The sequence below is a fragment of the Camelina sativa genome, chromosome 2 (assembly GCF_030686135.1).
Source record: "Camelina sativa cultivar CO46 ecotype springtype chromosome 2, ASM3068613v1".
In the NCBI taxonomy this organism is placed as follows: domain Eukaryota; kingdom Viridiplantae; phylum Streptophyta; class Magnoliopsida; order Brassicales; family Brassicaceae; genus Camelina; species Camelina sativa.
In genome coordinates, this window is record NC_141881.1 from 2,519,440 (window position 1) to 2,545,646 (window position 26,207).

A 26,207-nucleotide genomic window follows, 5' to 3' on the forward strand; every position below is an offset into this window, starting at 1 on the left:
ATTCATCAAAATCTACCTGTAAATGCCATATCTACAGAGAGCTTTTTCATTTGTGGGCATCCTAAACTTTAAACGGTGATTGCAAATGTCGAAATGAGCTCTAAGAAAGTAAGCGATCAAGCTCATCAAACCCATCATCTTCATCATGTCCCACATCTTTCAATAGTTTCTGTGTCCTAGTAAGACCATCAAGCTTGGTTTGTTCATATAATGAAATTCTTTGTGCATCCCATTCCTCTTTCAATCTCTCCACTTTCTCTCCCATCAACTCTTTCTCTTGTGATATGTGCTTTATATCTTCAATCTCCACTATTTTTCCTGCTCCTTTGATTGCACGCTTCTTGGCCTCTGCATAATCTAAAGACCTTTTATGTAGGGAACTCAGATCAACTTCGTTACCCATATCCAAATGAATAAATTGCTCGATCTCGGTTTCAGAGAGTAATTTATCACAGGCAAACCGCACTCGTGCCTTCTGTACTTCTGTTAATTGACTATTAAGTTTCTTGGTTGCAGAATCTTCTTCACCCACAGCTCCATATATAAACATGTTCCTATCAAGCATTTGTTTTGCCACAGCAGCAGCTATCTCTACACCTTTATCTTTTGCCTCGACTACAAGATCCCTAAATTTCCCAAGCTCTTGAAGTGAGATATAAACTCTCAACTTGGGTTTAAAAGGTTGGATCTCATAAAGGCAATAGAGACAATAAAGACCTCCAAGTCTCCGTGAAAAAGAATCAATACTAACCATGTGACCAATGGTATGCGCATATAACGACTGCATGAAAAAGGCTAAGTTGCTGGTAGGACTAGCTTCATATATATAAGAAAACTTTCGGGATAGCCACACGCTCTTCATATCAGCAAACGTTGTCAAATCACACTCCACAAACTCGCCTATGAGCTCATCTATATCTCTCTTGAACGGAGAAAGATTCATCCCTGAGTGAAGAGACAGAAGAAACCCTAATTCGTCGGTGCGGTGCACTATCAGACCCTTTTTGTAATGTTTATTTGCTCTGAGAGGGGGTTATTGGTTCTATGATTTTAATGGATTTGGAAATCCAGACAAAAATCATGTGTTATTTAATCATTAATTTTAAAATACTTATCAAAATGATGTGTTATTGGTTCCATGATTTACAAATACTTGTTGAAATCCCATGTTATTCATTCAATGATTTGTTTTTGGATTTCAAAATCCACATTATGTTTTAAATGGATTTGAATGGATTTGAAAGTGTAAAATAGAAAGATTCAAATCCAAGGATAAAACATGTTATTTCAAAATTCATGTATTTTGATTTCTAGAATTTACAATTCCATATGGATTTATAAATTACCTCTCCAATAACACCCCTGACTTTGATATATATTTTTTTTCTTTTATTTATTTCTTCAAGGCCGACTTTATAAATAAGTAAATAACCCAAATTACTAATACTGCTGTAGCTAGGGGTGTCAAACGGGCATGCCCGCGCCCAAATGGACCGACCGTGATGGGCCCGTCTTTTCAGTGAACCGTCGCGGTCAGGTCCGCCGCGGGCGGGGGCGACGTATCAGTGCCCATGTCCGCTCCGCCTATCTTTGCGGACTAACGGCATGCCCGCGGGCTTTGACATCTCTACTAACGAGTAACGAAAAACAGAGGGAAGATTTCAGAGAAACAGAACTTATTCGTTCTAAATGTATAGCAACAAAACATCATATAATGGGGGAGGCGAATCCTATATCTTGGCCAAGAGATCAGCAGCGGCAGCGGCAGCTTTGTTGAATGGCTTTCAAGGAATGAGTCGCATCAAATATCATCTACGTAAAGAAATCCAAATTTGAAATTTAGGTAACCAACGTGGATCAAGCTACAAGTAAATTAGTCATATAATAAGAAATAATTGGAAACCTGAACAAGTTATTAGCACTTGTTTGAGTTCTTCCGGCGCAAAGCTCAAGTATGTAAAGTGCACAGAAGCCACCAAAACTCTGCAGAAGATAAACGATAAAGAAGAAATCAAATGACAAGAACTGAATTAGAGTGACTAATAGACAATACAGAGACCATAAATTGGAACCTTAGCCATTGAGTTCGATCTGCAAGCAGACTGCTTGAGTCCACCAGTCAATAGAACAATCATCTCGGCTCCTTGAGTTATGTGTATCTTCCATGGCCACCAACAGTCTTTTATTTCACCCAAATCCATAGCTCTCGTCTCAGCTACTCAGAACATCACAAAGAAGACAAGATCAAAGCCTGTATGAACTGTCTGAGGAGACCGCAGTGTCTAGAGGGCTTAGCCCGAAAACTCCCACGCAAAAGTCTCTAACATATTTAGCATATGCTTCCTGCATTTTCTCACCCCAAACAAAGTATCAGTAAGTACAAATCTTTAGTTTGCAGAACGAGTTCTTCTGTTCTTCTAGGATAAGATTCCCGATCATATATATACACCAAGCATAAGTAAAGAAAGATCTAAAAGAGAAAGAACTTACTACTAAATCACCACCATTCTTGTTAGCTTCCACAAGTGGTACACATAGTTTATCTGGGTTTCCGTATTGGATCTGCCAAAATCTTGAAGATAAACATCTAAAACTAGAAAGAAAAATAAAAATCATAGAAATATGTAATGAACTTGCTTACCGCCATAACTTGTGCATCCGCTATCAAGTATAAGGAATCAGCATCCACATCAAGCTGCAGATTTTAAAAAATTAAATCAGATTGGTGACAAACTTGGATTAAATGAGTCATAAACAAGTCACTATAAGCCAGCTAATCAAAGCTCAATCAAAAGATATGTGAGCAAACCATCATCGGTATCAAGGAATCAAGAACCATATCTGATATTACCTATGAGACGAACTGAGACTGAGACTTAAGAACCAAACACATATTGAGAAGCAGCACTGAGACTTAAATTCACAATTTCTATAACTCTTGCTAGTACAACTTGAAATCATCTGACCATAAAAATTAGTTGTAAATCTCTAATTACCTTGTTAGTTTTAGAAATTGAGAAGACATGGTAAGTGGGACTGTCAAGAACAGAAGAAGAAGAACATGATTACCCGATGTTACATTGGTAGAGAAGTCAAGAAGAAGATGAAATCATCTGACCATAAAAATCAGTTGTAAATCTCTACCGATGGGCGATGGAACATCCATCATCTTCTTCTGTTCTTCGTCATCGTTTCCACATATCGATGGACCATCGGGTAATCCGCAGACCCGCAATCCGCGATGGGCATGCCCGCTTGAATCCGCCGACCAAACGGGTCCTGCCCGCGATGCCCGCAAAATTTTGGGCTTCAATGAATAAGCCCATGCCCGCTCCGCTTGGCCTCTTATTGGGCTATGCCCGCGGGCATCTGGCCCGTTTGACACCCCTAGCTGTAGCTAACAAATAACCCAAATTGCGAAATCTAGGGTTTCTCTTTTATTCCAGTCATGGCTTCGGGTTCGGGATCAAGCAAGACAGAGGCCGAGACGGTGCAACTCGCTTCCACGGTGGCGGAGACCGTAGAGACAACCACTGGAGAATCCTCCGGCGCTTCCTCTATGAGCAAGGACATATCCGACTCTGACGACAATGAAAGCTCTGCTGCTGATAGCGACGGAGATTCAACAAGCGAGGATCTTCCAGTATGGTTAGTGGATGGTTTTGGAGAATACACTTCACCAGATTCGGACTCTTATACGGACGAAGAAGAGGAGCGTAAAGCCCGTCTTTATCGACGGAACCTCAGCTTTAGCGATGTTCGTATACATACATACATGATTCGAAAATTTTAATATAGTAAAAAAAAAAAAAATCAAATGATATTTAATTAATTTATGGTGAAATCTGTTTTTGGAGGTTTTAGGGCTTTCTGGTGGAGGAAGGGACTGGTCCTCCAGCTAACCGATGGTGTGGTGGTATAGGTGCAATCAAACTTAAATCACTGGACGATGAACATTCTCCGGTTGAAGGGAGGACACAGCTTCAATACGCACAAGACATGGCCAGATTGTCTCTTCGCAAATACAATGCCTTAAACGTAATGAAATTTTTTTGACATTTGTTTTATTGATTTAAGAGATGCATGTGTGAACTGGTGGCTATACATCAATTGATTGTTTTTGTGTCTTTTGGGGTGTGTTTTTTTCTTTCAGGAAACCGATGTGAAATTGGATCATGTTGTAAGAATGACAGGGTCTTCTCCTGGTTCGTGGACTGCTTCGTATATCAGTTTCATGGCGAAAGAGTCTGACGAGGATGATACTCTTGTAGAGTATCAAGCCAAGGTTGCCAAGAAGAAATCAGAACGCAAGACTTATCCTATCTTTTGCAGGCCAAGTCCCAAGCTAGATCCAGATATGTAGTCTAAAATGTCTTTTCTTAATAGCTTCTGGTTTTGGATTTCTTCAAACGGATCTTGGTCCAAGCATTGAATAGTTGTTTTAGTGCTTAGCTAGACATAAGATTAATAAATTAAAGATTTTACAGATATGTTTTCCACAACTTGAGTAAGAATAAGAATATGAATTTAAAAGAGAATACTACAAGAGTAAAATATGGGTGAATAGATGTTCCTTACTCAACTCAGAACAAGGACAATCCCTGCTGACACGATCTGCCAAAGATGTTGCCTAGAAGAAGAAACCTTAACCATATGATCTTAAACTTGTCCTTTCGAGCAGGCGGTTTGGCGTTTGGTGCAAACAAATATTGGATGCATGCATTTATTCTTTTCGGATTATTATTGATCGAATAAATAAGTATGCTCCTCTCAACCTGCGAGAAAATCAGTATATGGAAATCAAATAATGATTTTCTCTTTAAGATTAATCGTAGTCCAGATTGTGAAGCAAGAAAGGGAGGGAATAAAAGCAACCTAGCCTCAAAACCAGAATGAGAGAACCAATTAAAAATTACCTCGAGTTCCAACAAGGGACCGAAGCAGACAATGGATCCCTCCTCCTCATGCTGGTTGGCTAAAATAAATGTAAGTTCTATAGTGGCTTTGTTCAAGGGAGAACACATCATATCATTCGGGACTACTTTAAACAAGTTCTTCTCTCTGGATGTGCGAAACTCACTTCAATCTTCAAGATCATATCTCGTTTTAAGGAGATAATCTAGAGTTTGTGATACTGATCAATTATGGGGATGACCATCACATGATAGATACTCTACTTTATGACTCGTTAGGGTATAATTATTTATTATGTCTATTAAGCAAATTTTTCTTTTTTGTAGTATGCATGAGGTCTTCTACTTTGTTCTTTAAAAAAAAAAAAGACAAAATCATATCATGTATTGTTTAGATTTTTGTGGTGAATTAATTAAGTTTTTGTGGAGAAAGGGAAAGAAAATCTGTGGGAATAATAATCTAACTTTTTTTTTTTTTACTTTGTAATTCACATTATAGTATTGGTTTTCAAGGCTTTGGCATAGGAGATGATGGCCCAATAATCTAACTTTTTTTTTTTTTTACTTTGTAATTCACATTAATGCATTATAGGCCCAACACATTTTGAAGATCCAATTGAAAATTGACGTTTTTCTCTTGTCTCAAAGTTTCAATCTTGTTTCAGTTTCGGGAACATTATTAACTTCGGCTGAGCAGACATTTTTGTGAAATTACAAAGAAGAAGAAGAAGAATTGAAGACAGAACAATGGAAGGGGAAGGAGAAGAAGACGAAGAAGATTTCTCTTTCGGATCGCTGCTCATCGGGACGAAACGGCTAAGGTAAGAAAGTTATAAACTTTTAGGGTTTACTTCACATATGCAAACTGATTGGTTCCTGTATATCAGACCAGAACCGTTGGAAACCGAATTCCAACCCAAATTAATTATACTATGGAATACTCTACCACTATTATTGTGGAGTTGACGAATCCAATGTCGTTGTTTTTGAATTTCAGGGAAATTGTGATGGATGATGAGGAAGAAGATGGACCAGCTATTGGAAAAAAGCCCAGACAAATTAAACAGCCAAACCCTCTAAATGAACCAAAAAGGGAGCGTGAAGCCAGACTGAAACAGGAACAAGACCAAGCCCAGGGAGAACCAGCGGAGCAAGAACTTCCCCAACAAGGACAAGGCCAACCAGTTGGATCTGAAAGCAAAATACCAGTACTTTTTGTCAATAGACTTGCAAACTAATCAAATTTCACTAAGTTTTCGTTATTAGATCGACATTATCATTTCTGAGATTAACTCTCTTTTTATTTGTATGGGGTAGCCCTTTGGTGATGGTAGCCGCATTTTAAGAGATTATACACCAACAGGGCTTTTCGGTGATGCTATTAATCAGCATGAAGGTATTTTTTCTTACAGTTTCATACTTTGAACTAGCCCTACAAGTTCTGGTAAACCGAACCAAACCCAGCTGGTCAATTCGGTTTTTCGGGTTGATTTTGGTTACCAAAATTAACCATATAAAATATCGGATAGGTTCACTTCGGTTTATTTCAGTGATTGGAACTCCACCGAATTGAACTGTTCTTTTTGGGTATTTTCCTGTTAAAACTGGCTTCTTTTTAGGTTATGATGATGAATTGTAAAGTTCAAGATAAATAACTAAATACTATTGGTTTAGAAGTTATAGAAAATTGAAATTTATAAAAAAAACAAGAATTTTATAGTCAAGTTTTAATAAGATTTTTAATGTGTGAAAAAATTAAAATTATGATAAATTAGAAACCTAGGGAGTATAGTTGACTTAATTTATAATTATAATTGTTTTTTATTGTTTCTGTAGACACTTGTTGTTCAGTGGTTATTACACGACTTTTACAAGCTTCTTACAACAAGGATAAACCCCTCGCCGAACACCGCATCTTATCATACCGTGATTTAGCTGAGTACATCAAAGGAAGAAACCAAAATGATAAGTATGCATTTAGAAATCTAAACATACCGATCAAATACATTAGAGATGTTGGACTTCATAAAGATGTAAGTGAGTTTTATACATATGTTCTTTTAATTCCTAATATATACATCTATCTATAATTACTTAAAAACTTTTTGTGTAGAACAAAATATCAGGACCAGGAGTGAAGGGCGTGAAAACTAAAGGCGACTTTGAGTTTAAAATAGATGCTACTAAAGATTTTATCTATGATAAGTTTGCCACATTTCCATTGGGAATTGTTGTTGAGGCGGATCCTGAACTATTTAGTATTGAAATGGGGGTAAGTAAAAACTGATTTTGTTTTAACATGAAAATAAAATTGATATAAAATTTGACATTTTAATTATTTTTGTAGGACATCTTTAATGTACCAGCTCGTCCAGGTGGAATATTGGAAGAACATGCTTTTCTGGTCCTAGCTGAAGGTGTGACAAGAAGTGGATTACAATTTTTGGTGGTCCAAAATTCATGGGGAACAAGTTTTGCCAACAATGGCTATTTCAGGATAACACTACCAGACGATGGGAAGTTTAAAATCTTTTGGCCACTTTGAGAGTTTGAAGATAATTGATTTTGAACAATACTGTTATTGTCGTAGTTGTTTGTTTCTGTTTCCGTCAAAAGGTTGGATGGATTAGAACAAGATTAATGTTCATCGGATGATTAATATGTTACATAGGATAGCAGCATCATTTAACTAGTAGTAAAACAAGGAGATGCCTTTTATTTTTAAAAGAAACAAAAAAAAAAAAAAAAGATGGTTAACGTCTTTCAGAAACTACGTTGATTTACTCCCTCAAATATGGCAGTAATGAACACAAGTTTTAGACTAACAAACTGAAACCAAAGCAACTGAAGCACCACTAAACCTACAAGGACGGCTTCATACAGATGTAAGTGACTTTGAGAGTTTGAAGATTATTGATTTTGAACAATACACACTGTTATTGTTGTTGTTGTAGTTGTTTGTTTTTGTTTCCGTCAAATGGTTGCATAGAGTGAATGACAATCTTCTTCCAAAAATCTTTGGGTGGATTACAACAAAATTACAGGTCATCGGTTGATTAATATGATATATAGCAGCGTCATTGAACCAGTAGTAAAACTAGTAGATGCCTTTTGTTTTTAACGGAAACAAAACAAAAAGAGATGGTTAACGTCTTTGAGAAACTACATTGCTCTATTCCCTCAAGTATGGCAGTAATGAACACAAGTTTTAGATAAACAAACTGAAACCAAAGCAACGGAAGCACCACTAAACCTAAAAGAAAAGAAATAGTGCTCTGAATAAATACTACCGAAGTGTCGACACATGATAGATAACAAAACAAAAACAGACGAAACTATTAAGACCACAAGTTAAAATGTTGCATCCACTAGATCATTAGAAACGAGATAATCTGACTTGTTATAACAGCGCCCTTTGCCAAGTCCATCCTTTTGAGTCCCCCCCAATCCTATCCTAGGTCACGCACAAAAAAAAAGAAAACCAATTCATGATTCTGAAATCATGCATGACCTGAATGCTTGGCCAAGACATATTGTTTTGTTTTTCCTTCTTCTTCATATCGTAATACATCTATATATGCATGACAAGCACCGTGTGATATTGCATAGCTTCCAAGGAAAAAAGCATCTATGAATGACATACTTCTCTAAACATGATTTGAGTCTAGACAGAGCAAAACAAAAGTTGGCTAAGAGAAGCCCATACCTTGATTGATTGAACAACTTTTGGTATCAAGGCATTGGCGTAGGAGCCGGTCTACAAAGGATGGGATGCCTCTTTCTGTCCAAAGTAACCATACACTTGGCTTGATACTCCACAAGAGGTCCATCAGGCTTCTCCCTGGCCATAAAGGTAATGTAGGACTTTGATCTAGGTCCTGGGCGATAATAACCTCTCACAACTTCAACGAACTCCACATTCGAATGCTAGAGAACCACAATAAACAAAAAAAAAAAAAAAATGTTAATGCCAGGCTTGGGGGCAGAACACTTATCAGGGTTAAAAATTCCCAAAAAACCACCCAACTTGTAAGAAGAGCTTGTAAATCCTGTCAACCTAACAATTGCTAACAAAAATAAGAGACTGAATCCTCATCAAAGCTCATCAGACCTTTATAGTTCTTCTTAAAGAATTGAAATTAGGAATTTAGATTTTAGTCTTCTTTGATTAACAACTAAGCTAAACCATCTATAAAACTAGTATGAAGACTGACAGATTTTTAAACAAAGAGAGAGAGAGAGAGAGAGAGAGAGAGAGAGAGAGAGAGAGAGAGAGAGAGAGAGAGAGAGAGAGAAGTAATGATTAACCTTGTTTTGGTTGAGTTTTTGGAGACAAACATAAACCATCTCTTGCCAGAACTGGCGGTAGTTTTGATTGGGAAGGGCTCTCTGCTCCAACTTCATTGGACTTATTCCTTTGTAATGAAAAGTTGGCTTAAGCTCACTATCCCCGTAAAATCCCTAAAATAAACCACACACACAGTTCAGTTATTAGTAGAAATCACCATCATCATCATCATCATCATCATCATCTATTCAATTCTTACAAATTAGTTTCAGCTCAAGAAAACTCAAAGCACATTATAGGACGGGACGTACCTTGCTCTCGATCATCTGGCGTTTAAAGATACGATAGTGTTCTCTAGCTTCTTCGGGGAAAAACTCCTCATCGGAGGATGAAAGCATCGGCTCCGGAGAAGAATAATACTCTAAACCATCGAAGCTGTCCACATCCCATTCCGGCGCCTTCAAGTAATCTATTCTAGCCTCAGGCTCTTCCTCTATCTTGGCTCTCCCATCACCAACGCCTTCTTCTTCTTCATCGCTCTCTTCCTCCTCCTCCTCCTTTACCTCTTCCTTTCCCGGCTCGAACTCGGCTTTACGCTTTCTCGCCTTACTTTTCAAATCCACCGATGAGAGGGCCATGGGTTCTACAACCTCCTCAATCTTGCGCGAATCTGCTTCTGCCGTCATCTCGGATGCGCATGGTTTGAGAACCACAGAAGATGTTTCCATGGATTCTATCGCCTCCTCCAATTTGCTCGATTCTCCTTTTATCGTCTTCTCGGCTGCGCATGGTTTGAGTACCATAATGATTGATGATTGATGACTGACTATTGATGATTGATCGAGTAAACCCTAGATTCTCTGTTCCACGACAACAATTGGGAAAGTGAAGCCTTCAAAGATATTTTGCGACAGAGACATACTTTTTCATAACCTTATTACATTAACACACTTTTTAAGACAACACATTCGGTAATTACCATCCTAGCCCCAAACAATTAAAATAAAACAAAAACTTCTTGGTTTCAGTCCGGTATTTGAATATTTATCTCTCTATAGAACTAAGCGGATCAAGTATAAGAAAAACACATTTTTATTGCTTTAGAAAAGTGACTTAAAAACTAAAAAAAACTTTCACAATCTCTCAAATCTCTTAAGTTATACCTAACTTTGACATCTCTTTTTATATAGAGAAGTCTAGACAATTTCTTAATCCAATTAGTCAAATTAACAGATAACTCATAAATTAACTAATTCTAATCTCTTTAAACCATAATTTGGTAGAATTAACACTACAAGAAAACAGGTGATTAGCGACTACAAATAGTGGCCACATATGTAGTCGCCAAAAATAATGATTACATAGTGACGATTTAGCGACTATTCTATGACTACAGGGAATTAGTCGCTACTGAGTCATTCTATAGCGACTAATTCATGCAGTTGGTACGGTGATCGTATTTTAACAACTACGAGGCGACTATATTATTGATGGAATTATGTAGTCACAACTTAGTCGCTAAATTAATGACTACAGTACGACCGCGTCAAATAGTCGTAAACTTTGACGACTACGTTGCGACTTATTCGGCGAGTCATACGGTAGTCGTAAAATTTAGCGACTGTGCGGCGACTCTTACGGCGAGTCATTACATAGTCATCGTGTAGTCGCCAAATAGTCGCAAAATACAGTTAAAAAACGTGTTTTCCATGTGGGGGTTGGTGTACCAACTTTTATTATGTAGTCGCCTATTAGTCACTTATTAGTCACCTATGAAAGTCTATAAAAACGAGTTGCACTCATTTGTTCTCTTCATTCCGAACAAGAAAATTTCCTCTTCTTAAAAAAAAATTCTAAATAAAAAAAAAGTTTGGCTTTATATAATTTTATATTTTCTCCCAAAAAAAAAATATATATATATATATAATTATAATGGCAGGATATTACAATTATGGTGGTAATGGCGGTAATTATCGGGAGTGGATGTACAAAAGGTTCGATGAAGTGACGGGGAATTTTTCATCTGAATTCGAAGTGGGGATGGACCAATTCTTAACGTTTGCAAGTAGCCAAGATACAGTTCAGAATAATGGGGGTAAGTTTCTCTGTCCATGTAGTGTTTGCAAAAAAAATAGATGTCTCTCGGGTAGAAGAGTTATGAGTCATCTGTTTAGTAATGGCCAAATGCCAGATTATTATGTTTGGTATAACCACGAGAAGAGATTAATTTGGATATAGGAAGTAGTTACACTGATAGGACGTATGATGGGAGTCATGAAGAAATGGGTAATGTAGTAGAAGATCCATATGTGGATATGGTGAATGATGCATTCATTATAATGTGGGTTTAGATGATAATTATCATCAAAATGATAGTTATGAGAATGTGGAAGAACCGGTACAAAACCATTCGCAGAAATTTTACGACTTGTTAGATAGTGCAAAAACTCCTTTATATGATGGTTGTCGTGAAGGTCACTCGCAATTGTCATTGGCTGCTCGACTCATGCAAAATAAGGCGGAGTATAATATGAGTGAAAAGTTAGTAGATTCGGTTTGCGGAATTTTGACGGATTATTTACCAGAAGGCAACCAGTCTACCGGTTCACATTACGAGACAGAGAAATTGATGCGTAATTTTGGCCTTCCATATTATACAATTGATGTTTGTTTTAACAATTGTATGATTTTCTGGAAAGAAGACGAAAAGGAAGAGACATGTCTATTTTGTGGTTCACCAAGATGGAAGCCTAAGGAGGACCGACGGAGAACAAGAGTACCATATAGTCGTATGTGGTATCTACCTATTGCTGATAGGTTGAAGAGAATGTATCAGAGCCAAAAGACTACAGCGGCAATGAGATGGCATGCAGAGCACCAATCAAAAGAGGGAGAAATGAATCATCCTTCTGATGCGGTGGAGTGGAGATATTTCCAAGAGCTTAACCCTCGGTTTGCAGAAGAACCCGTAATGTCTACCTTGGATTATGTACCGATGGGTTCAATCCATTTGGCATGTCTCGTAATCATTCACTATGGCCTGTGATCTTGACTCCATATAATTTACCCCCTGGTATGTGCATGAATACGGAGTACTTGTTTCTTACAATTCTGAATTCTGGGCCAAATCATCCGCGAGCTAGCCTTGATATCTTCCTACAACCTCTTATTGAGGAGTTAAAAGAGTTGTGGTCTACTGGAGTCGATGCATACGATGTGTCTTTGAATCAAAACTTTAATCTAAAAGCAGTGCTGATGCGGACGATAAGCGACTTTCCGGCGTATAGCATGTTATCGGGATGGACCACCCACGGTAAATTGTCTTGTCCAATTTGCATGGAAAGTACAAAGTCGTTTTATCTACCCAAAGGAAGGAAGACATGTTGGTTTGATTGTCACCGAAGATTCCTGCCTCATGGTCATCAATTAAGGAAGAACAAAAAAGATTTCCTGAAGGGAAGAGACGTTTCTAACGACTATCCACCACAGTCTTTAACTGGTGAGCAAGTTTATTACGAGCGTTTGAAAGATGTAAATCCACCAAAAACGAGGGAAGTCGGTGGTAACGGTCATGAAAAGAAGATGCCAGGCTAAGGAAAGGAACATAATTGGCACAAAGAAAGCATATTATGGTCGCTACCTTATTGGAAGGACCTCAATCTCCGACATAATATTGATGTGATGCATACCGAGAAGAATTTTCTGGACAACATCTTGTATACTCTTATGAGTGTAAAGGGTAAATCTAAAGATAACATCATGTCAAGATTGGGCATAGAACAATTTTGTTCTCGACCACACTTACATATTGATAGGAAGGGTAAAGCTCCATTCCCAGCATATACATTGACAAAGGAAGCCAAAACAAGTTTATTGGAATGTGTCAAGCATGCGGTGAAATTTCCAGATGGTTATTCGTCAGACTTGGCTAGTTGTGTTGATCTGATCAATGGCAAGTTTTCAGGAATGAAGAGTCATGATTGCCATGTTTTTATGGAGCGACTTCTTCCATTTATCTTCGCAGAACTCCTAGACCGGAACATTCACCTTGCATTATCATGTATTACAGATTACCTATTTAATTAAATTAGTACTATATATTTTTAAATATAATTTCCTTAGACATGAAATTTCAGGGATTGGAGCATTTTTCAGGGACTTATGCTCAAGAACTTTGCAAAAAAGTCGCGTTCAAATTCTTAAACATAACATTGTTTTGATCTTATGCAACTTAGAGAAGATATTTCCACCATTATTTTTTGATGTGATGGAGCACCTGCCTATACATCTCCCATAAGAAGCAGAATTGGGAGGCTCTGTCCAATATAAGTGGATGTATCCTTTTGAAAGATTTTTCAAAAAGTTGAAAGGAAAAGCGAAGAACAAAAGATATGCGGCTGGATCAATCGTTGAGTCATATATCAATGACGAGATTGCTTACTTCTCTGAGCACTACTTTGCCGATCATATACAAACAAAATCAAGGTATAATTAAATGACATTATAATTTATACTTAATTTGAATTACTTTTAATTATCTTATTTGATCAGGTTAACAAGATTCTATGAAGGTGAAGTCCCAATATATCATGTCCCTGGAGTCCCTAATATATTTACTCATGTCGGTCGTCCAAGTGGGGAAATGCATGAAGTATGGCTTTCAGAGAGACTATCAGTGCACACATGCATATGTTTTACGGAATTGTGACTATTTTCAACCAATTGAGAGGTATATAATATAGACTCGCAAATATATAGACTCCACAAATATTTCTCATATATATTAAATATATTTAATTTTCTTAGTATGTCCGAGGATTTTCTTTCTACCAAATATCCTGAATTAACCGAAAAAGAACTGTCCACGAAAAGAGCTGAAGAATATCATGTGTGGGTGAAAGACTATGTAAGTATACTCGAACCCATGTAACCGACTCTGATTATGCATTTATTTAATTATATCATTGATATATAATATTTATATGTATATAATAATGTTTGACTTTATTATATATATATGCAGGTTATATATTGGAACGCCACAAATCCATTTCCTACTTGGGTTCAAGAGATAGTGCATGGACCTTTACACAAGGTCAAAACTTGGCCAATATACTTTACAAGAGGCTATGTGTTTCATACGCAGAATCACGGCGCTGGACGGAAGACATGTAACTATGGTGTATGTGTTAAAGGTGAAAATTACACTGATGCATCTGATGGTGCAGATTTCTATGGGAACTTAACTGATATCATAGAACTTGAGTACAAAGGGATGACCAATTTGAGAATCACACTTTTTAAGTGTAAGTGGTATGATCTTGTCATTGGTAGAGGGACTCGGAAGAGCAATAGTGGCGTTGTTGACATGAACTCTTCGAGAAAATACAACAAATATGAGCCATTCATTTTAGGTACGTAAGACTCAATATAATTTATATATAAGTTTATTTAATGTAACTATCCATACTAAATTGCGATTTTGTGCAAACAGCATCTCAAGCGGATCAAGTTTGCTATATTCTGTATCCATACACAAAGAAACCAAAGCGAGAGTGGCTAAGTGTTCTGAAAGTAAATCCGAGGGGAAACATTTCAGGAGAATATGAAAACGATGAACCGACTCTGTTGCAAACAGAAAATGATGATGCTGTATTGATGACTACAGTTGAAGATCTCATAGTCGACAATTTGGTAGCAGATGCTAATCCAATAAACCTTGATTACGATGTTGGAGATGCAGATCCAGAAGATGAATTCCAGTGTAATTTATCATCTTCTGATGATGAAGAACAAGAAGACGAAGAACAATAATTATTTGGAAAAATTACTATGTATTTATTTTTTAATTTTTGTCTTTTTACTGTGTAATATTTGTGTATTATTGTGTAATATTATTGTGTAATATTATTGTGTAATATTATTATGTAATATTATTGTGTAATATTATAAAAATTATTCAGTGTTTTATAAATAAACTTGGTTAATTAAAATTGTAATTCAAATTTTAAAATTTGGGCTTAGATTAAAATTTGGGCCTAATTAACCATATACTAATCCTAACTAAACCCAAACCCATTATCAATTCTCTTCTTCTCTCGATTCCCCCTAATACGAAAACCCTAATCCATTATCTTCTTCCTCTCGCAGCCTTCGACTCCTCTCGATTCCCCCAAATCTGTAACCCTAATCCGCATCTTCTTCCTCTCGATCCCCCAAATCTGTAACCCTAATCCTTCTCTTCTTCCTCTCGATCCCCCAAATCTGTAACCCTAATCCTTCTCTTCTTCCTCTCGATTCTCCCAAATCTGTAACCCTAATCGTTCGCATCATCTCTCAAACGATGCCTAATCGAGGAGGAAGGAAGAGGAAACCTGCTGCTCCTAACGTTTCTCAGAGAGTCGGAGTGTCAACACCAAATAAACGGCCGCACAGTCTACCCAATCAGTACAACTTCACGCCGGCGGTCCAATCTCCTCCTCCGCTGCAGACGCCTGAAGTACAACGACAATCATCGGCGGCCCAGATCCGGAACTATCCTCCACCTCAACAGCTTTTTCAGAACTCCTACACTCACCCACCGCAGCCTCCAGTGAACCCGACTCCTTCTGAAGAAGTCTAGTACAATCCGTCGCATCCTCCGCCTACTCTAGTTGACCCTCCGCCTTCTCCAGCTGAAGTCTCTCAGACTCGCAGTCATCGTTCGCATCCATCGTCTCAAGGCAACAATTTCCAAGCTGATTATCCTCCGGTGTTGCCGGAACTCCAGGAGGACACATTGCGGGCTCTAAATGCACTGCTTGTAGTGCCAAACAGACATGAGTTCACCACCGTCCTCTCTCCCATTCCCCTACCAAAGACCGAATGGTATGGTTAGGTCTCGTCTCATTTCATATTAGTGTTTAGGTCTTGGTTATGAAGTGTTTGGTCTCTGATGCGGTTACAAACTCTTTGAATAATGGTTTTGGTTTTGTTTAGGTCTTGCTTAGGTCTCATTGTTTAGGTCTTGATTGGTCTTGGTTATGAAGTGTTTGGTCTCTGATGCGATTATAAACTCTTTGAATAATGGTTTTGGTTTTGTTTAGGTCTTGCTTAGGTCTCATTGTTTAGGTCTCGATTGGTCTTGGTTATGAAGTGTTTGGTCTCTGATGCGATTACAAACTCTTTGAAGCTATGGTGTATCGTTTCTTAGACTTAGCATTAAGTATTCTTAGTTTAGTTGATATCATCCTTCTTCTTAGTTTAGTTGAGATAATCCTTCTTCTTCTTAGTTTAGTTGATATCATAGACTTAGCATTAACTCTGATTATTGATTTGCTTTAGCCTTTGGATTTGTTATTTTTAGTGTCTCTGATGGTTGAATTTGGTTTTATTGTTTCATGTGTATGGAGGTTTGATCGTGACCCTGGATCTAAGCTTGTTCGGAAGATTACTAAAATTCTTTTAAACAAATTCGAAGGTCCTTTCTTCAGCTGGACATGTATTCCTCGGGATAAACAGGAAATATACTTCATTGAGTTTGCGGTTAAGTGTTCTGTCCTCTAGCCTTCATATATAGCTTTAAGCTACCTATACTGCTTTACTCTTCATATATTGTTTTATTTACTTGTGCTTCTTTTCACTCACATTAGCTATTTTCTTTTTGTTTTTTTGTAGAAAACCCACACTTGGGATCCTTTGATAACTGGGACTGTTCAAGCTCACTTCGAGACCATCTGTCAAAATCGGCTCAAAGACATGGTTAGCACCGTGAGAACTACTAGACGCCAACCTAAATGGATTGGAACTACTCTATGGACAACAATGACAGAATTCTGGGACACTGAAGAAGCACAACAAAGGTGCAAAACATATTCTGATGCCCGTATGTCTGACCGTAATGGCCTCGGTCCTCATGTCTACCTCTCAGCGCCAAAGTCATATCGACAGATTCAAGACGAAATGGTGAGCCAATTCTGTTGTTACACATTCGCCACTTTTATTTTTGACCTAGCTGTTACATTAAAAATTTACTTGTCTGTTTCTTAACATTACAGGAAGAGGAATTGGGAAGAGAAGTACGTATTGGTGAGGTTTTCATCAAGGCACATACAAAGCCTGATGGGACATATGTTGATCGGAAGTCAGAGAAGATAGCAGAAACATATGAAAAGAATGTGCAAGAGAGGTTGTCTCAGCTCGAGGAAGATCCTTCTGCCATCTCAGATGGTTATTCACGGTCCCGGGAGCTAACAACTGAAGAATATACATAAATCTTTCTTCAGGTTACGTTTTATTTTAACAATACACAAATGTTATGTTGGAGTTTAATTTGACATCCTCTAATATCTTATTTTCTCTTACTTTGCAGTCCACTGAGAAGGATTCAAGAGGAAAACTTTTTGGAGTTGGAAGCCTCCATGACTGCATTGTCAATGGCAAGCGGAAGCAAGCAGGAGACACTTCTACCTTTGTGGCTATGCAAGAACAGTTGAAGGAAGCTCAACGGAAGATAGAGGAGCAGGCTGCTAATATGTTGAGGCGTGATGCAGAAATGTTGAAGCGTGATGCAGAAATTGCTCAACAATCCGAAATTATTGCTGGGCAGAAGGGGAAGATTGACGAGTTGGACTTGGTGGGGAAGTTTCTGCGGCAATGTGATCCACGGTTCAAGGAGTTCTTGACAACCCATTCAGCTAAAGAGACAACCACGACAGAGCCTCTTCAAGAAGAAGATCCAACTTCAACTCCATAGGCTACTCTATGTGTTATCTACTACTAAGTAACTCTTTTTTGATGAACTCAATAGCGATACTATGTGTTGTACTTTGTGTTTTGGAAACTATGATAACTTTTAAGTACAATGTATTTTGGCATAAATATTATATGTTTCTTTAGGTTTCCAATTTAGAATCATTTTTTGGTTTGGTTGACAGGGTTAAAAAGAAAAAAGAGAAATTAAAATATTCTATATCCAATTTCAGAAAACATTAGTCGCCAAATAGTCATCAAATTTTAACAATATAGCTAAAAACTAAAGTGACTATATAGTGACTACTACATATATTAGTCACTATATAGTCACCAAAACTTATACGACTATCTACCGACCAAATTAACAACCCATTTGTTCAGTTTTCTTAATCACAGAACAGTCGCAACCTAGTCACTAAAAATAATGACTACATGATGACTACTATGAATATAGTCGTAACTTAGTCGCAAAGAAGTCACTATAATTTACGACTAAATGATGACTACTGTGTGACAACTGACAACATGTATATAATCGCCTATTAGTCGTAAAATTGCGACTAAATTTACGACTACAACAAATAGCGACTCTCGATTAACGACTGTATGAAATAGTCGCTAATTAGTCGTAACTCTTGATTTGGTGACTATTAAGTGACTAATAGTGTAGTCGCAAAATGGGTGTTTTCTTGTAATGTAAAATAGCTTATAACTTAAAGGACTTTTCATGAAATAGAATTAAATACAAATCGGAATGGGCTTCTGTGAAAAACAGATAATTTTGTTTGACATTTTGTACCATTGTCCGGTTTACGGTTGCTTTAGTTAATCAATATTTATGCTGAAGTTAAAGTTGAGCAACGATTAGTATTTAGTAGTCTATAGTGGGAAATTTTTAGGAGAATTTATTAGAAATGCATTTTTTTAAGATATATATATATATATATATATATATATATATATATATATATATTCTTTTTTTTTTTTGAACATTTTCATTTTTATCTGATTTTATATAATTAGAATATGTAAATTAATTTTTAGAACTTTTTTAGGTTTGGCTTCTAAAATTTGTATTTAGTGTATAATTTTAAGGGGTATACTTTAGTATTTGGGGTTTATGGTTTAAAATTTAATTATTTTATATATTAAAAAGAGTTATTTTTGAAAAAGACAACATAAATGAATATTTTTGAAAATAACATAGATAAAATGGTAATTTTGAAAATGCCCCAATTTCTAGTGGTACTTATAATTAGTTAATTGGGTTCTATAATTTGGTGGACTTGATTTCTGCTAATCCACAACGAAAATCATTGGCCGTATGTTTCCAATTTTTTGTGTGTTTAAAAACTACTTTTTCCTCCGTTTTTTTTACTTATCGATCAAGATTTTTTCACACAAATTAGTATATAAATGTTCTATTATACCTTTGTTTAGATATTAAAATTCTAAAAGAGTTAATCACTATTTTTATTCATTTAATAAATGACAAATGAGATAGTTTTCTTCTAAAAATAACATAGGAAAGCGAAGAACAACTAAACTAAAACAAAAAATTAGGTCTATAATGACAAATATTTTAAAACTGACCGAGTATTTGTTTGAGTTGAGATATACTATCAATGTTCTACGTATAGAAAATAGTCAAATACTAGCTGGGAGATTGGAAACTACTAATCTCAACTCTAATTACTAATTTACTATATTTTAAGAAAAAAAAATTTAAAAAACAAATCCGTGCAGCTTAACCACTTGGCCTCAAAACGAATACTATTTTACTAGTGACTAATTAGAGAGTTGATTTTGGGTTTAGAAAACACAACAATTTGTTTATTCTAGGGATTTTGGCTCAGATTTTTATTACTTCCCTTACTATATTCTTCATGATTTCTGACCACATAGACCTCCACGAGTAGAGTGTTTGTTCTGTGAAGCATTCTCACTCCTCTCAATGGCATCAGGGGTATTCCAATGTTCCCACATAAAAATCCATAATATATCAGAGTCTATGATGATTCTACATCATTTCTGTTAGCTTGACTAACAATGCCTTTCATCCTTTTTTGGCTCTCTTCAAAAAAACTTTCTTTAACGAGCTATACTTCCGCTACAATAACACAAAACGGTTTAGTTAGCAACAATACTAAGTCATATCTATCTTACCATTTTTGAAGTACAAATTTGTGTCATCCTCTAATTATAAACGGGTCAGTTCAATTTAAGACTTTAAAACCCGAAATCAACGATTCGGATCCAACTCAATAATTCAGTTGTCTCAACTATATATGGAAGTATATTAAACCGAAATCCTAAACTGAATGGTTGTTGTGGACAATATTTACAGGACAATTTGTTTTTAGAAACTGAAATTAAAGCCAATAACAAGAATTACGCATGGAATGCGGGTTCTAAGTAAATCTTCTCCTATAAATAAGGTACGTTAATCTCGCCGTTCTATTATGATATATGCGATTCTTGATTGAAAAGATGTTTTTAACATAATTTTAAAAGTTACGAGCATATAAGAAGCATATGCCTAATCAGCTATTCCCAAAATCTTCAACTTGAATATCTTCCAATATCTTTTAAACTTGATCATCAATAATTTTTAGGAAACCTAAGAGAAACCCTACCATTTAGTCGAGTACTATATATAGTATCCAATCACACCACCAAAATGCATCAAACTCGACACACCTCCTTTTCAAAACTCTTACCAAAGAAAAAATTGTTTTTATTTACGAAGAGTTATGTTGACAACAAAAGCACTCCATGTTCTCACACTCTAATGACATCAAAAGAAGAATACAAATCAATAAACAATTTGGCAAGTGGCAACGTACCGGAAAGACTTCTTTCGTAGCAACCTATGTGAGTTCCTCATCTGTATAAATGAGACATCAATTCTACATCAAAATTCTTCCAGTTACATATCTTTATGTATTGTTTCGCATGAACCAGGTTTTTAAAGAAAAGATCCAGTTGATGAAGGAATACTTACAAGACATCATATTGTTGAGAAGATAAATGAGTATCCAAATCCTGGAGTAGATTGAGAAAAGAAGACCGGATTTCAGGGACGGTAGATATATTTTTCCACCATGTTTGGCAGATAAAATGGGCTATGTTCACTTCTCTCGCTCTCACTATCGCTGGAATTTGTGAATAAGAACTTTGTCCAATAAACTATGATTAAATCAGTAATGCAAATGATACGGAGATATATTTATGTTCCAATACTCAAAAACAACTATTAGCATAATTCACAAATTCAAGTCACCCCTATATATTATTTAAAGAGATGATAAACACACTCCAATTCGAATCCAAGTATGTTATAACTCAAAATAAATGCGTCGTGAAAGTGCTGGATTAGAAAAGCAAAGAAGAGAGCCAGTAAATTCATTAATGCTGCAAAGTGTTTTAGATAAATAGAAGAAAATTATTAACTCATCGGGTTAAGTTGATATGAATCAGATAATTAAGATGAAATGACGACGATTAGAGTGAACAGATAATTTGATGGGTCTCTAAAATTCTCTGACAAATAGAGGTTTCTAGGTTTCTAATTTGGAAGTAACAAGTCTCAATTCGCGAATTCAGGAAACGCTAGATTTAGGGTTTTCGAAGGGCTAACGCCCACCATATAGAAAATTAGAAGGGTGTCTAAACAATCTTTTCGAATTAAACATTACATAACGTTTGTCCAAAAAAAGACATTAACTAGCATTAAAATAATGTACTTATGCCACATACTATTTTCAATTTTAAAATTACAAAATTTTTAGATTAAAAAAGTTCCTCAAATTAATTGTTCCACGGTTTAGTTATGCCAGATATAATAATTCTAAATTTGTGAAGTGACCTTGGTGCAGTGGCCAAAGGTAAGTCCTTAATGCACAAGGCACCATCACACCCGGGATCGAGTCCCGGCTCTTACGAATGTAGGAATTTGGCTAATGGGCCGGCCAGTTGTGGCCCATAATGCAGAAATGTTGAAAAAAAAAAAAATAAAATAATTCTAAATTTTTTGAAAACTTAAAATATTATAAACATTTAAATTTCAAATATTTGATTTTGTGTTATTCAACACGGATAAATTATTTCGTCTGGTGATATTTTACTCTTTTTATAAGCTTGACCCAAATACATTCAATAACAGATATTATAAATTAATACAAGAACATCAATCTAATATATATAAAACACTATAACATTTATATGCAAATTCAAAGAAACTAGATATACTTATAGTACAAAATCATAAAAATTATATAGAAGTAAATTAATTAAAAAAAATTATTCCGTGGTGTACCACGGGATAAATCCTAGTATAGAGTAAAAAAATAAGGCATTGTCAAAACTATTTTGTGACTGCAAATGTCCTGAAATATAGCTCTTGAATGGGTATTGGAGTGTTTTTCCAAAAAAAAAGTGCGTATTGGAGTAACTTTCCAACTGTAGTACGGTCCATCAAACTATCTATTAAAGATTCCAGCAATTGGTCGAGACAGCTTTTCTTTGTGCCGGTTAAACCTGTTACATAAACTGAGTAAGTCTACTGATACTAAATATAGAGTTGAAGCTATTGAAACTATATGCAGTTGAAACTATTAAATATCAAACAACAACTGAAGTAAGTGAACACATTCATGCGATTTGCGAAGTTGTTTCTATTGTGTTGCAATAGAGATTCTCAAAAGAAAAAAATAAAAAGTATTTTCAAACTACACTTAAAGACACAATACCGAATTTAAAATTTGACATACAAAAGGAGAGAGTTTATAGCATAGAGTCTCAACTCTAGGGATAGGATGCTCAGACATAAGTGGTTGATATTGCCAGCCTGGAAGAGCTAGAAAACCATCCAAAAGGTCTTGGGAGTCTACATTTGGATTAGGGTTTTGTTGCTCTTGGTTTTCTTCTTCGCCATCATCTTCCTCTTCACAATTAGGGTTTTGTTGCGGCAAAACAAACTGGGCATTCGGAACATGCTCTGGTTGAGGCTGAGGAGCAGGAGATAGTGGTTGAGGATTTGGAGGCGATGTATGTGTTCTCCTCGGTGGATGTGTACTCGATTCAGGAGTTGTCCTCTGTGGTAGATGTTTACTCGGTGATGGATTCGTTACTGGCGCTGGATTTGTCTTTGGCGGAAACAAATGAGTTTTATATATATGTTCTTTTAATTCCTATTATATACACTTGCTCTATAATTACTTATCAGGGTTTAAAATTTTTTGTCCACTTTGAGAGTTTGAAGATTATTGATTTTGAACAATACACACTGTTATTATTATTGTTGTAGTTGTTTGTTTTTGTTTCCGTCAAATGGTTGCATAGAGTGAATGACAATCTTCTTCCAAAAATCTTTGGGTGGATTACAACAAAATTACTGTTCATCGGTTGATTAATATGATATATAGCAGCATCATTGAACCTGTAATAAAACTAGTAGCTGCCTTTTGTTTTTAACGGAAACAAAACAAAAAGAGATGGTTAACGTCTTTGAGAAACTACATTGCTCTATTCCCTCAAGTATGGCAGTAATTAATGAACACAAGTTTTAGATAAACAAACTTAAACCAAAGCAACGGAAGCACCACTAAACCTAAAAGAAAAGAAATAGTGCTCTAAATAAATACTACCGAAGTGTCCACACATAATTGTCTAAAATTTTTGTAGCCGATGTTATTAACCATCTTTTATTTCCATAAATTTAAAATTTCCTTTTCTAAAAATTCTTAATATAGAAAATTCTGGAAATTTAAAATTTTTAACGAATGTCATATCAAATCTCGATAGATTGTTTAAAATAATTCTTTGTTTTTTTCTGGACAAACGTTCAAAATAATTCTAAATAATAGAAAATTCTAGAAATTAAAAAAATGTTAGTGAGTGACATGTCAAATCACGATTGGTCATTTAAAATAATTAATACAAAAATTCTGGAAATTTTAAAAAAAGTTAATAAATGACATGTCCAATCCCGATAGGTTGTTTTAAATCCTAGGTGGGCAACCTTACATGTCAAATCCCGAATGGTCATTTAAAATAATTGTTAATATAAAAATTTTGAAATTTTTTTAAAATGTTAATAAGTGACATGTCCAATCTCGATAGGTTGTTTTAAATCCTAGGTGGACAGCTTTAGGAGCTTATATCTTCTACTTTTATTTAGTATAGATTAAAAAAAAAATTGAAGGTTTTAAAATTCGATCGGACCAATATTGACGGTTTCTATTAAATTCCCAAATAAAAAAATGATACGTGCACATATGAAATTACTTATGTAGAATTAAAAATCTTATTATATAAAGTTTGATGTCAAAATTACTCATTAACAAGATCATTACACATGTCAATTGTATCATTCAGATGTTGACACATGCCAATTCTAAATTTATTAAAATTTTAAGAAATAAAAATGTAAAAATTCAAAACCTACCATAAAGAGGTTCTATATAAAATTAAAATAAAGAAAGAAAACCTAATTTTATTTAAAATAATTTAAAGAAAATAAACATTTGTAAAATTCTACATGTAAAACAAAAGTTTTTTTTAAACAGTTTTAAAAATATTAACAGCTTTAAAATTTAGAAAAGATCATTATAAGAAAATTATATATATATATATATATATATATCATAAAATTCGAAATTATAATATTGTTTACTTATTTTAGTTTTAAGTTGCTAATTTTACAAAAAAAATGATTACTTTTAATATAAGATAAAAAATGATTGTAATTAATTACAGTTTCTAAAAAAATGTAAATACTCACCTTTACATAAAGAAAAAGATTGTTGAAGTAAAAAAAAAAATAGATCGTCTCATATTTTTTCACCAATCAAATAATTTATTCAAAAGACGGCTATTGTAATATATAAGATAGGAGTATGTATGATTGACATATGCATTTTTGTAACTATAAAAATATTAAAGTAAAGAGAAATATAATATGTTATTTAATGTGTTCATATAGACAATTTGTTGATAGTAGTAAAGACTAAAGAGTATAATTTAACAGTAAAATATATTTGTGTGTACAAATACACTTTTAGTGGTAGAATTGTAGATAGTAGATTTGTAAATGGATATACATTAGTGTATTATAGCAAAAGAAAACAACTATTTTCTATAACTAAAAGTTTATTTCTTTACTTTTATACATTGTTTTTATGTATCCGCTCCATGGTCCACAACAACGCTTCTAACTCCGAATGAAGGGGTAGGGGCTCCGTCTTAGACACTTGGCCCTTAACAACAAGGTTTACTCCTCACCAACACAACACCACGAAGATGGAGATGGAGCTGACATGACTGCCATAAAAGAGAGCGCTTCTTTTCAGGCTAACTTATCGCCCAAAGCCTGAGCAGTTATATCATTCGTCTCGATCTCTAAACCTTAGAAAAACTCTTTTATTTATGGTTTTCCAGATTGCCCATAAAATCCATGGTAATTGAAGAAGTTGATCAGGATCACCCTGTTGAAAGGCACCCCTCCAAAAAAAAAATCCAAATTCGAGTACATCGACTTATATGGAAAACTCTCTGACGAGACCGGAGTCAGAGATAAACTCCAAACTTCACACGAGCGAGGGCATTCAAAGAAAACGTGATTAATAATCTCAACTGCAGAGTCGCACTTTTTACACCAAATATCACATTGGACACATCGATGTATCTATTTACTTTTATAGATAGTTTTTACTTACTAAAAATATTTACTTTGTTATGAATATTCTATATTGTATGGATGCCCATTATCGGCCCATTAGTAGATTGGTGTATAACTTAAAATCCTAATATTGTATCACTATATATATATATATTATATCCTATGGAATATATAATAATACAAGAGAACAGTTTCTTAAACATTTGTTCTTAATACGCTATCAGCACGCTCTAACCCTTGCCGCCTAAACAAACAAAAAAGAAACCTAGCCATTGATACGTTTGGCCAAGTTCCTCTTTCTCCAACGTCACCAACTTCTCTAATTGTTTCCATCGAGAATTTGCTGTTGCAACATGAGTTGGTGAACCAAGCAAATAATCATTCGTCGATGGTGTCTTTTTCTCTGAGTTCTTATGAGTAACGATGTTTCCATCAAGATAAGTAACCTTCTTCTTTATCGATGGGCTCATATCTTATTTTGTTTATTGTTTTTGATCGACACATGGTTTATCTAGTATATCGTATATATATATATATATATATATATATATATATATGTATAATCATACTCATGCTTAGTTTATTGTGGAGG

The 26,207-nt window shown here is 35.3% G+C and overlaps 5 protein-coding genes, 2 long non-coding RNA genes and 3 pseudogenes across 11 annotated transcripts; 7 read left to right on the forward strand and 3 right to left on the reverse strand.

Annotated features, from left to right (window-relative positions):
• Positions 1-46: 46 nt before the first annotated feature.
• On the reverse strand, positions 47-985 carry LOC104715442 (uncharacterized). Its single transcript, XM_010432850.3, has one exon. The coding sequence runs from the start codon at positions 941-943 to the stop codon at positions 101-103; it is 843 nt and encodes a 280-aa protein (XP_010431152.1). The 5' UTR covers positions 944-985; the 3' UTR covers positions 47-100.
• Positions 986-1,367: 382 nt separating this feature from the next.
• LOC104715450 (uncharacterized) lies at positions 1,368-3,242 on the reverse strand. 2 transcript variants are annotated; one of them, XR_755927.3, is made up of 6 exons: positions 3,070-3,242; positions 2,642-2,695; positions 2,491-2,562; positions 2,073-2,343; positions 1,904-1,983; positions 1,368-1,812 (listed from the first exon to the last, which is right to left on the reverse strand). It is a non-coding gene; the product is annotated as an uncharacterized LOC104715450 (long non-coding RNA). The 2 variants fall into 2 exon arrangements; XR_755926.3 differs by having other exon boundaries at positions 2,997-3,236.
• A 188-nt stretch (positions 3,243-3,430) lies between these two features.
• On the forward strand, positions 3,431-4,486 carry LOC104747490 (uncharacterized). The gene is made up of 3 exons (XM_010469131.3): positions 3,431-3,757; positions 3,865-4,038; positions 4,154-4,486. Exons 1-3 carry the CDS (start codon positions 3,449-3,451, stop codon positions 4,361-4,363), a joined length of 693 nt encoding a protein of 230 aa, XP_010467433.1. The 5' UTR covers positions 3,431-3,448; the 3' UTR covers positions 4,364-4,486.
• A 1,042-nt stretch (positions 4,487-5,528) lies between these two features.
• LOC104715458 (uncharacterized) lies at positions 5,529-7,614 on the forward strand. The gene is made up of 6 exons (XM_010432866.3): positions 5,529-5,734; positions 5,911-6,121; positions 6,231-6,309; positions 6,750-6,946; positions 7,027-7,185; positions 7,261-7,614. The coding sequence occupies exons 1-6, from the start codon at positions 5,661-5,663 to the stop codon at positions 7,456-7,458; spliced, it is 918 nt and encodes a 305-aa protein (XP_010431168.1). The 5' UTR covers positions 5,529-5,660; the 3' UTR covers positions 7,459-7,614.
• A 452-nt stretch (positions 7,615-8,066) lies between these two features.
• On the reverse strand, positions 8,067-10,360 carry LOC104715466 (uncharacterized). 3 transcript variants are annotated; one of them, XM_087465299.1, is made up of 4 exons: positions 9,513-10,360; positions 9,222-9,374; positions 8,620-8,840; positions 8,067-8,367 (listed from the first exon to the last, which is right to left on the reverse strand). In XM_087465299.1, the coding sequence occupies exons 1-3, from the start codon at positions 10,002-10,004 to the stop codon at positions 8,646-8,648; spliced, it is 840 nt and encodes a 279-aa protein (XP_087321425.1). In that variant the 5' UTR covers positions 10,005-10,360; the 3' UTR covers positions 8,067-8,367; positions 8,620-8,645. The 3 variants fall into 3 exon arrangements, with proteins under 3 accessions (XP_087321425.1, XP_087321428.1, XP_087321431.1); XM_087465302.1 differs by having other exon boundaries at positions 8,067-8,362; positions 9,513-10,171; XM_087465305.1 differs by having other exon boundaries at positions 8,067-8,522; positions 9,513-10,171.
• A 773-nt stretch (positions 10,361-11,133) lies between these two features.
• On the forward strand, positions 11,134-13,945 carry LOC147948151 (uncharacterized; annotated as a pseudogene).
• A 63-nt stretch (positions 13,946-14,008) lies between these two features.
• Positions 14,009-15,015, forward strand: LOC147948152 (uncharacterized). The gene is made up of 3 exons (XM_087493286.1): positions 14,009-14,107; positions 14,225-14,615; positions 14,696-15,015. The coding sequence occupies exons 1-3, from the start codon at positions 14,009-14,011 to the stop codon at positions 15,013-15,015; spliced, it is 810 nt and encodes a 269-aa protein (XP_087349412.1).
• A 347-nt stretch (positions 15,016-15,362) lies between these two features.
• LOC147948153 (uncharacterized) lies at positions 15,363-16,302 on the forward strand (annotated as a pseudogene).
• Positions 16,303-16,586: 284 nt separating this feature from the next.
• LOC109127632 (uncharacterized) lies at positions 16,587-17,935 on the forward strand (annotated as a pseudogene). The gene is made up of 4 exons (XR_015585294.1): positions 16,587-16,592; positions 16,858-17,117; positions 17,195-17,465; positions 17,552-17,935. The product of XR_015585294.1 is annotated as an uncharacterized LOC109127632 (transcript).
• Positions 17,936-20,618: 2,683 nt separating this feature from the next.
• On the forward strand, positions 20,619-21,174 carry LOC147948154 (uncharacterized). Its single transcript, XR_015574702.1, has 2 exons — positions 20,619-20,808; positions 20,899-21,174. It is a non-coding gene; the product is annotated as an uncharacterized LOC147948154 (long non-coding RNA).
• Positions 21,175-26,207: the final 5,033 nt, after the last annotated feature.